Source organism: Aristolochia californica, unplaced genomic scaffold (genome assembly GCF_029961685.1).
Source record: "Aristolochia californica isolate CCGP_79_NKW_82.1479 unplaced genomic scaffold, dmAriCali1.0.hap1 SCAF_7, whole genome shotgun sequence".
Lineage (NCBI taxonomy): Eukaryota > Viridiplantae > Streptophyta > Magnoliopsida > Piperales > Aristolochiaceae > Aristolochia > Aristolochia californica.
Window position 1 is genome coordinate 33204984 of NW_027182268.1, and position 11555 is coordinate 33216538.

At 37.0% G+C, this 11555-nt stretch overlaps 1 protein-coding gene across 3 annotated transcripts; it reads left to right on the forward strand.

Moving 5' to 3' along the window:
- Window positions 1–565: 565 nt before the first annotated feature.
- On the forward strand, window positions 566–5648 carry LOC137937600 (serine racemase). Of its 3 annotated transcripts, none has more exons than XM_068782698.1 (8): window positions 566–615; window positions 1989–2058; window positions 2768–2946; window positions 3061–3147; window positions 3236–3466; window positions 4558–4631; window positions 4720–4906; window positions 5260–5648. In XM_068782698.1, exons 3-8 carry the CDS (start codon window positions 2768–2770, stop codon window positions 5504–5506), a joined length of 1005 nt encoding a protein of 334 aa, XP_068638799.1. In that variant the 5' UTR covers window positions 566–615; window positions 1989–2058; the 3' UTR covers window positions 5507–5648. The 3 variants fall into 3 exon arrangements, with proteins under 3 accessions (XP_068638799.1, XP_068638798.1, XP_068638800.1); XM_068782697.1 differs by lacking the exon at window positions 566–615 and adding an exon at window positions 759–947; XM_068782699.1 differs by lacking the exons at window positions 566–615; window positions 1989–2058 and adding an exon at window positions 759–947.
- Window positions 5649–11555: the final 5907 nt, after the last annotated feature.

An 11555-nucleotide genomic window follows, 5' to 3' on the forward strand; every position in this document is an offset into this window, starting at 1 on the left:
AGTAAATATTTCACCACACGTTTAATGAGCATTTGTTGTACTCCTTTTATGTTTTGGATCAATAGGTTAGTGGCTCTATCAGTTTTCTTTCCATCCTTCAATAAACACATGTGATTGGACATGGGCTAAGTGAGCTTTCATTCTTAGATCATTCTGAGTTTTCATCAACTTTATTTTAATTATCACAATTTCCATAACTGAGATTCAATTCCATTTTATGGGTTTCAATTCATATGCAGGTACTGCATGTGGATATTAGGTCATCCTCTTCAAATACAATGAAGATGCAAGCTTGGTGGAAGCCATTGTAAATGATAAGATGGAGCTTGGGAATTTTGATGACATGTTGTCTTCTCTTCCGTAAAGCCAAATAGAAGGTCGGTCAGTCATCACCCCCAGTCTTTTGAATTTAAAAAAATGCAAACGTTATTATGATTATGTTGTTGAATACAATTAAATTATTATTATGCAAAAGTTTTAATTATCATAATTTTAAAAATGTATGGTAAAGTTCACTCCTACTAATTTATTTGATAATTAGTATAATTCATTCGATCTACTTGGTGTTGAACTATTTTTGTTCTCTTGCTCCTATGTTCTATGTTCTATCCTAAGGTATGCTAAAGTTATTATCAACCAAGATTTATTCCTCACGTTTGTTTTTGTCGCACTGGATTCTGGCTAGTATTTATGAAGAATCCAACTGGTTTCTTATATTTTAATATTTTTTCATCATTTTACCCTTGATTTTTTCTGGACGGACTTTTCCCAAGGAGATTCCATGCACACCCTCAGCAATCACAGTAGGCTCCAGAGCTTCTGAGTTTTCTATTCTTATCACCACTGTGTCAGCTTCAAATCAGTAAGCTTTTGAGCTTCTGTTGATTTGACTAAACAGGACCTTATTCCTGGACGGGACGATCTCCATCGGCATCTGTTTGTGCACTGTGAGTGCTTCCTTTCCCTTTAGTATCCCAGAAGGCGGAATCTTAACCCCTTTTCCTTCACCAAATTTGGCAAATTTAATCGTCCCGGTTAAAATTTTAGTTTTGGCCACTCTGAAACTCGTGAGGTTTCGCCATTTTTGTTTCTGTTTGCTTTTGGTGCTTGATGAAAGCCTTGCTCACACATTGGAGTCTAGTTCATGCTGCATGCGATGTTGGAAGTGAATTCGCGCTGTCAAGCTTGAAACAAGCTCGTGCCAAGCTAAAAGACAGACAAATTGGCTAAAAAACTTTGATTTATGAAAAAACTAAAAGATCCCAAAAACATTTGAACTTTTTTCTTAAATATTTTTTAGTGACCAAGCATATCTAACTTTAACCTATTTAAGAAATGGATACCTTGGATTTGAAAGTTGCTGAACTGACAGATAGGTAACTTGACGCCCAAATCTTTATATTTGAGAAGAAATGTGTAGACAAAATAGGCTTTGGCCGCAAAACTGCAATTTCTCCTGTCAGATGAAGAGCATGGCCCTAAAATTACAACTACTCCTTTTGCATATTTGAGGGCATCAATGCAAATTCCCTTATTGTAATCACAACAAACTTGAAGCCCAGTGCCTATACAAATTCCCATTGTGTCCCAATGTAAGTTTACAATTCTAATTTTGGTGAAAATAGAGAAGTGAAATAAGAAAAAGACTGCATAATTGCATAAAGGTTGATTGCTTTACCCTCATTAAGTATTTGATCGTTAGTTGCCTTCTTTTAATCATTTAATCATCTAATTCATTAGCTTCATGTTCTCCTATATTAGATGATGACCTATTTTCTTAATACCAGATATCTGCAAGTATATTTTTCCCATCTGCAGCATGCATAAAGCCATCCCGTATTGCTTCTTGGCACACCCCATCCAGGATAAACGGTTTCTTTAGTATGCTAAAGCATATGTTGATAACTACATTATCATTTCCTTGGAATGAAAATAACCTTGTTTTTGCTTAAAGTTAAGAAGTTTATCTAATCAGTCATACACTTCAGGAACCGGGTCCATCAATGCTCCATACTGGAGCATCTCTACATTCAATATAATATTAGAGTCATTGGGCAGGTAAATTCTTGCATATTGATTGCTAATGAGGAACTTAGATTCTTTACATTCTTGATCTTATTCATCTTCCATTTTCAAATTCATCCAGATTTTGAGAAATTGGCTTGTTTGCCACCAGCTCTGATGATGGTGTCCCATATTTCAATAGAACTGTATTCGTTCATGAACAATTACATAGCTTTTGTGCCAAATATATATGAGCTAGCTACAAGCATCCTGCTCCTCCATTCTTCTCTGTCATTTTTTAGTATTATCCTTAGGTTTACCTTCTTCAAGTCTTTCCTCACCATTCAGTTCATGTCATGTTCAGCCTTAATCTTGTGTGGATCCCTACTGGCATTGGCAAAACCCTCGTTATAGGTGCATTATTGGTTCCCAGTCAGGCATGCCTCAACACTAATATTTCTACATCATCCTTGCTGATCTCTAAGAAAAGTTAATTAACTACAGAAAAGTCTCTATAACAAAATTTCACTAACTTTTGGCCGCATTTAAGCTCAAGTTTAATGGTGTAAGTTATATAAGTTATTCTTTTTTTTTTTTTTTTGAAAAAGAATAATGGTGTAAGTTATAAGTTATATAAGTTTAATGGTGTAAGTTATATAAGTTATATTCATCCTTTTTTTATTGGAAGTGATTTGAATTTCGAACATAATTCATCAAATTGATAAGAATTCCTTACTATCTTATCATTTTATGATTTGTGTAGATGGATGCAGAGAAGCAGCCACAAGTAGAAAACGAGTATGCTGCCAATATTTCATCCATAAAGGAAGCACATAAACGTATCAAGCCTCACATTCATAAAACTCCCATTCTGTCATCAGAAACTATAAATTCAGTTGCTGGGAGGAGCTTGTTCTTTAAGTGTGAATGCTTCCAAAAGGGGTGAGAAGTTTAGTAGCCTTGATTTGATTTAATTCCTGGAATTGTTGCTGTACACAGCAATATAGTGTTCATTCTGTTGGTTGCTTGTTGACACTCTTGCTCACGGCTTCTCAGTGGAGCTTTTAAATTCAGAGGTGCTTGCAATGCAATTTTATCTCTTGCAGATGATCAGGCTACTAGAGGGGTAGTGACTCACAGCAGGTCCGTTCCTGAATGTCTAAATCTAATGTTCAAGATGATCTAAAATTAAGTACAAATGGATGAGAAATCTGAAAGATCTAGTGTTTAGTGGTAACCATGCTGCAGCAGTGTCTTTGGCAGCAAAGCTACGCGGAATCCCGGCCTATATAGTTATACCTAAAACTGCCCCAAAATGTAAAGTTGAAAATGTAATACGCTATGGAGGACAAGTTATTTGGAGTGAACCATCAATGCAGTCTAGAGAGGGAGTTGCCAGCAAGGTGCAGCAAGAGAGTGGTGCAGTTCTGGTCCACCCATATAATGATGGACATATTATTAGGTATGTCTTGTTCTTCTTCTCAAATTTCTGAGCAATGGGTCAAAAAAACCACATAAAGTGGGTAAAATTGTGAGGAAAAGAGAGAATGCTGATTAAACATCTATGAACTGACAATAACATGCAACATGCTTGAAATATACAGTTTGGGTATGTAAGGATCCTACAGACCTTTCAAAAAAATGGTTTCTGTAGAGGCGAAACCAGATCACTTGGAATGTATCCATGGTACCATGTAGGGAAAGTTCACTTCAAGCAGACAAGGGACTGTGTCATACCGTTTTGATTCATGCATTTGTTATGGTATAGTTTGAAGAAGTTACTTTTTTTGTTTCAGTTTTTCCTCCTAACTTTCATGCTTCATAAAATGATCTGTACCTTAATATTTATAATTATATCAGCAAAAGAACTAAGTTGAAGGTCCAGTTTTTGAGCGCATGGAAAAATCTATAATTGTCAACAAAAAAATATAATCATATGTGATGTATAGATCATTTCAGGTTCAGCATATGCTTTTTATCAAACAGAAATTGTCCTATTTTTTACAGCCAACAACATAGAATTTCTGTACAATCAGAATAAATATCTTGCATTCAGTTGCTATTCATATGCTTTTTTACTTTTGCATCTTTTTGACAATTGAATAAGGGCTTCAATTAGCCAACTTTGTCATTTACTACTAGCCTTAAGTTCCTCATTGGTGAGTTTATGTTTAGTGTCCTCTAGTTTCTTGACTTGAGCAATCATGAAGTTACATGAACTATTTTTTTTTTTTTTTGAAAAACATTTTGAGGTTTGAAGCATGATTTTCTAACTTGGAATGGGGAACGACTTGCTGTCCTGATTATTTGGATAGGGTGAGTCACACAGGGACTCGCAAGTCCGATGGCTGGACTCAGCCTAGGTCAGAGAGGACTTACCCATTGTAGAAGGGTCGAGTCCGACCTCCCGATCAACCCACCCTTTCCCGAGTCTGAGTGGACCCGGCAGAAGGCACGAGTCAGAAGTACCTATGCAAGGAGCCCCACATTTGTATTTCTATTTGATTTCATTTCTCCCATTCCCATGAATGATTTACTTCTTTGCTTTTGCAGTGGACAGGGGACCATATCTCTTGAGCTGCTTGATCAAGTACCTCAAATTGACACCATAATTGTCCCAATTAGTGGTTTGTTGACACCTTAACATACTTATTAATAGTTTATTTTCATGAAATAATTTGTCTATGCTAGATATGTTTATCAGCAGACATGCAGGTGGTGGTTTAATCTCTGGAGTGGCTTTGGCTGCAAAGGCCATCAACCCAAAAATTCGTGTTTTGGCTGCTGAACCAAGTGGGGCTGATGATGCTGCAAGGTCCAAGGCAGCTGGAAACATTGTCACACTTCCTGAAACAAACACTCTTGCAGATGGTCTTCGAGCCCATCTTGGAGATTTGACATGGTATATCAAATTTCATTTTTCTTTTTTCTTTTGAAATAATTGTCTGAAGGCAGTACACTATTGGTATAATTTTTAATATTACAATCCTGGAAGCTCTACTCTGTACTGCCTATATGCAAACCAATAAAACAAATTATCAAGTGGATCTGATAGCCGTATGCCACATTGTGCACAATTTTGTGGATCCCAAGGACTGATTGAACATTTGACCTTACAAATGGACTTTTAATTTCTTGTCTTTTTACAGTTTTACTGGTAGTAAGCTTTACCAGTCACAACCATTTTCTTTGCACACTAGACGCTGCAATTTTTCACAAACTGAAATCAGTTAATGGATTTCTGCATTGCTGCAGGCCTGTTGTGCGAGATTTAGTTGAGGATATTATCATTGTGGAAGATAAAGAAATAGTAGATGCCATGAAATTATTTTATGAGATTCTGAAGGTGGCTGTGGAACCTAGTGGGGCCATTGGACTTGCTGCTGTTCTATCGGACAGATTCCAACAGAATCCTGCTTGGAAGAATTGTAACAACATTGGTATCATTGTTTCCGGAGGTAATGTTGATCTTGGTGTGCTTTGGGAATCTTTCAATAAATAAAAAAAGGGAATTTCTTGTCCCATTTGTATGTTTGGATGCTTGTGACAACATTGGTGTCATTGTTTCTGGAGGTAATGTTGATCTTGGTGTGCTTTGGGAATCTTTCAATAAATAAAAAAGGGAATTTCTTGTCCCACTTCTATGTTTGTATGCTTGTAACAACATCGGTATCATTGTTTCTGGAGGTAATGTTGATCTTGGTGTACTTTGGGAATCTCTAAAGGAAATTTCTTGTCCCATTTGTATAATAGGATGCTCTTTGATTTCTTTTGTCATTTGTATTGGTAGGATGTATGGTTAGTCAGTTTTTCCTTGAGACGTTTAATATATTTTATTTGTAATATTTACGAAAGATTGTCTTTTTGTGTGAACTGCTTTCCTTTTCATGACTTTTTTATATTGCTCGAATAATTTCCTTTTGCTGTCAGTGTAGTATTTATGATCTGCTATTGCCAAATGTAATCTTGAGGTGTTCCTAAAAGATTCAACCTAGAATTAAAAGTTGACAATCTGCTAATGTAGAAATGTTCAGGCCCTTATTTGGACTCATCTTGGGAACAAAAATTGAAACTTTTGAGAATTTGCTTAGAGGGCAGGTTAGGTCTTTATTTATTGACATGCTATCATACCCAGAGATCATATGGTTAGAAGTCGTATGATCAGGTCTCCATTTTGTTTTCAGAATTAGAGGTCTTCTATCGTGTCTCCCGTTCCCAACAAGAAACAGAATTCAATTCTTATTTAGTCTCTCTTCAACCTGTCCATCTTGCAGACATTCAGTCATAGGCTATACTGGTGAGGATTGTAAATGCTTAGTGTAAATGAAATTGTAGTATGTTATATGTGGATATTGAAGTGGGTTGGATTCGAAAGACTAATAATTTGTTTTAAATACTTGAACGTTAGAGCACTGAGAAACATGATTCTCCTGAAAATGTGAGTGACAAGTGATTCTAGGCTGATCTGTTTTCAGGTGGTATGATTGATATCAGATTTTTGAGTGAATCTGAGGTTTTGCTCAATGATGAAATTATGCTGCCTTATTCCACACGAAGCTTTCTTTTAGTAGATAAATACCCTCTTACCCTTGAAAAATTATAAATTTCTCTCATATTCTTGGACTCGAAAATCATAACTCATACTCTTACCCCTTTGGCTTGATTTTATATTGGGGAGAATAGATTTTCCAATTTATTCACTTATCATTAATTAAGTTGCATTTTTTTAAGAGAAAAAGGTGGGCAGAGGCGGCATTCCTTTGTTTATGGAGTTTTCCCCCTCTTTTCTTCTTTGTTCTATAAGCAAGAGGGATGGGGGAGATTTTCTCTCTCCCTCTCTTCCTCCCCCTTCTTGCCCTACCTCATGCTCCCAATTGGTAGAAGATCTTCAAGTAACTCTTGCAAAAAGGAAGAAAGGAACTCATACAAGACAAGATATTGATCGAACGAACTGGTAGTAATACTTTGACCAAAAAGGAGAGAAAACTCTCAGAAGACTCCATCCAGCTTAGAAGGATACTCAACACATGCAAGCAAGCTAAGCCCTCTATCTGAACGATAAGGAGCCAACCATCCGACCGCCAATAAAGAGAAAACTCTGTTGAAGACCGTTCGACAAAACATCCTATTGAGAAAGATGGGTTACTTTTGTATTAACAAGCCTTGTATTTATCTCTTTCTTTAAATCCCTCATTATATATTGGGTATTAAGAGTAATTTAGTCTTTCATGTAATCTTGATCTCATTATAAATGGAGGAAGAGGAGAGAGCTCAACATATGCAAGGGAGCTAACTCTCCTCTTGTTGCCCTAATCTCCTATTCTACTCGTCTTCCTCTTTAGCCAAGCTTCACCTTAGTTTCTCTATCTCACTTCTTTTTTCTTCTCTCTCACACGTCAATAAACCATCTTAGGTATGAAGGTCTAGAATCTAATATGGTATCGGAGTAAGGGTTCTAAAGTTTCTATTAAGTTGCTCTAAAATCAAACAAGTAGTTTTGTACGAGGACATCCAAAGTCAGCCATTGAAAGAAGTAGGAAAATTCCAACAAGGTCACTTGATCGGATAAGTTTCACTATTATCCTCCCTAGTGTGTTACTCTCTGAAAAATTCAGTTTTTGTCTCCTAGTTGGACGTCCAAATCTGATTGCTTAAATCCTTCATATGTGTATCAAAATCGTTTTGTTAAGGTTCAAAGTGTGCTTTCGTTGGTACAACTTGTGTCCATTCAAAAGGTATTTTTTATGCCAAAAATTTACTCCAGGAATTCAAAAACTCCTTGTTGCTGCCTTAAGAGGTTTTGGAAGAAAGATTAAATTCGTTCCTCTATAGCTTGAAACCCTAAGTTAAGGTTTGGTGTTATTTGTTGCATGAGAATTACTAATTCTAGTGAGTTTAAACCCAAGTTTTAACTCAGCTTTTGTGTGGCATGTTTTGGGTAAATTTTAGCTATTATTTATCTTCTAGCCATGCTCTATTCCTCTTAGGTCCCATGCATGCCATGCACGTCATTTACATGGAAAACTTGTAGTCAATACTTCATTAATTTGAAACCTGCTCTTGAGCCCTTTCTATCTTAAGTTGTTGCTTTTACAACTTGATAATAAAATTTGTGTTTAGTCCTTCAATTCTTTTGAAAGTTAGATTGTGTGTTTTTCTTGGTGGCTAGACAAATATAGCTGAAATTCTAATAAGTCTTCAAATCTATATGCTGAATTCAACAAGCACTGCTTCCTTAGACTTACTTCTATTCAACTTAAGGGTTTGAATAACTATTCATCATGGTCATAATTTGTCAAAAATTGCCTGATCATAAGAGACTTTGTCGGGCACTAAACACAACCATAATTAATGAAGATGACTCCTCTTTCCAAACGTGGTTAAAAGAGGACACTTTGGTTATAAATTGGTTGTTAAATAGCATGAAAGAATTAATTGCTAATAATTTTGTTCACTTGAATACAATTAAGGATGTTTGAGATACTTGTGCCAAATTATATTCTACACCTAACAGTCTCAACAAGATTTATGATATTTTTCAAGAGAAGTATATGACCAAGCAAGGTGATAACCTTAATGAATATTTTGCTTAGTTTAGAGGCCTCCTCGAAGAATGGAAAGTAGCTTAGCCATATTCAACAAATATTCTCACTCAAGAAAATCAAAGAGAAACTCTTGTCTCAAGTATTAGTCTTACCAATTTGAAGCCCTATTTTGATTTTTGTAGGTATTTAGCTCATCAACTCTGTTGATTTTTAGGACTCCATGATTTAGGTCATGGAGAAAAAGATATTGATAGAAAACAAGAGGAATAAAAGGTAATGAACTTTTTCCAAATCCTCCCCCATAAGGTATATTTATAGATATCAAAATTACCAATATTACAAGTATACCCTTCACCCTAATAAGAGTGAAGAAGAGACAGAAAACGTAAACTAATTACATTAGTGCTACCCTAATTACATCATATATTCCAACATCCCCCCTCAAGCTAGGAGGTAATGGCAGTGATCCCAGCTTGAACCAAATAACATAAATGTAGTAGTAGTCTCCTCCATCACGGTGTCCTAAGGATAAGTACAAAACTAGACACAAACTCCCAAAAGGTAAAAATGGGTGATAAAACATAAGTCAAAACCAAACTCAAAGGATTTCGAATGAATATAGTGAAAATAATCAATAAAGTGGGTAATGCCTGTCATTTACAAGAGGGCGATAAAAGACCCACGGGTACCAATTAAAATTCTCAATGGACTTTAAACACCCATATGAATAAAAGGGACAACCAAAACAATGCTTTAAAAGGGTTTGCCAATAAAGGTAAGGAAGAGTCAAATAAAGGAAGGTAAGAGAAAGACTGTCAAAGGGTAATGGGTAATGGGTAAAGAGGAATTACAATGCTAAGGCCACCATGTGATTTATTTTTCTAAGAAATTCAAAATTTGCATCAAACGAACCAATGCCAATGCAAGCAACCGAGGAGTTTTCTTCAGAAATAATGTTTCAATTAAAGAGACACAATAGTAGCAGTAAAAATGGGCTAATGTCCAAATAACATGGACCATATGTGCGGTTGTATAGGATTGGATAACCGATAAATAATAGAAGTTCTTAAGAGTAATAAGGATACATGAAATAGTCCGCAACGAGTCTATCAGTAAATAAGGATGTTACACCAAATTCGGGTAATAATCCACTATAATAATCCAGTCGGAGAAAAGAACCGAGTCAAACCGAGTAAGATATCAAACCAATATAGCCGAGTTGTAGAAAAAATAGGTATAAACCTTGTGACCAGACCCGTATAACGAGGCAGAAACATAAGTGGCCAAGTTGGGTTGACTCGGTCCGAGTTGACCCAGACGGGGGTGACTCGGTCCGAGTTGGTCCGAGTTAACTCGAACAGGCGCGGGTCGGCACGAGATTATGACCTAGTTTCCTAACTTAGGTACTTTTTAATTTTCTTCTTCCCCGCGGCACTGGTTTTCAAACAGTGCGGCGATTAACTATCAAGCTTCAATTCCTACTGTCGACATCTCAGAAGAGTTTGAAAACACCAGAACAATATCGTCTTCTCCGACAACATTCTTGGTAGAGGCAGAAATAAGGCAGTCGTCGTCCCTGCTTCCGAACAGAGCAGGATAACGATGCACCTCAACAAAACGGCAATAATCCAGCATCCAGAAAGATACCAACCAGCCAGAAAATGAAGAGATCTCCGATCAGAGCGGGATAGCAGCGATAGCAGAGACGACTCAAAAAATCCAACAGAGATGCTTCCTGATTGACCGCCATAATTTTTTCTAAAGCAAGTAGAAAAATCTGGCAGAGGCAAAATCGGGAAAAGTCCCCTTCGCCCCCACGACACCAAACAGCTTGGGAGATGAACTTCTTCTTCTTCCCCTCGCCGACACTGGAAAGGACTCGTCGCAAACAATATTCTCGAAAAAGTAAATAATCCAATGAACAGAAACACGACTCGGCAGTCTCACAACAGAGTCATCTTCTCTGGTTCTGAACAGAGCGAAAAACCAGAGAGAGCTGAGACGTATCGTCGCGGCCACGACGATGAACCAATCATAATTTTTCGAAGATAACGCAGCAAAGGAAATAATCTAGCGAAGCAGAGAGCAATATTGAAGACAACAGTCATCATCTTCCCCGAACAGCATGGGACAGTAGAGTCATCCCGCGGCGCTGGCTCCCGAATGGAAAACCAGACAACCAGCAGCAACGATAGCCAAAGAGACGAGCCAGCGAAAAGTGTGCGAGATATTTCCAATTAAAAAAACAATCCATCATAGAGTTTCCAAAATATTTTTCGTGTTGATCGCAGGCTTCAGATATCATGATATATTTTTTTGAAGATAATGTTCGAAGATAAAACTTCAACCCGACAGAGGCAAAAAAATAAGGCAGCGAAGGAACAACCGTTCCAGCCAGCCTGCTGTCGTTGTCCCCACTTCCGAATAGAGCGGGACAGTGACGAATCACTGTATGGCAGAGGAGTTTCTGGAAACCACCGGCAAGATCAAGGTCAAGATTACAATTCAGGATAACAAACTAAGTAGAGAACCGGCGGCTCTTCCCCACTCGCTTCCAAACAGAGTGGGACAATAGCGAGATATAACAGTAATATAAAATAATAACGATGATAATAATGGTTCATCAATAAGCGATCATGACTGCAGAGAACTGTGCAGATTAAGCAGAGGACTTCAGATTACCAGGCTGGATTTACTACTGATGGATTAAGTTCCAAAAAACCTCTAGGATAGGATTTATCAGCAACTTCCGACAGAGAGCATTTCCAAAAATAGAAGAGCAGCCATGAATCAATTACCAGCGATCATGTATAATCAACAAATTGATGGCCATAATCTGGGCCAGACAGTGGAGGACTTCCAAAAATAATAACAGCTCCTTCTCCGTCACCAGCAAAATATTGAGATTATTTTGAGGCTAGAGAATCAGAGTAACAATATAAAAAGTAAAATGAAGTTCCAGCAAAGACAAAAAACAAAACAGCAATAAGAGCAAAGAAAACAAAT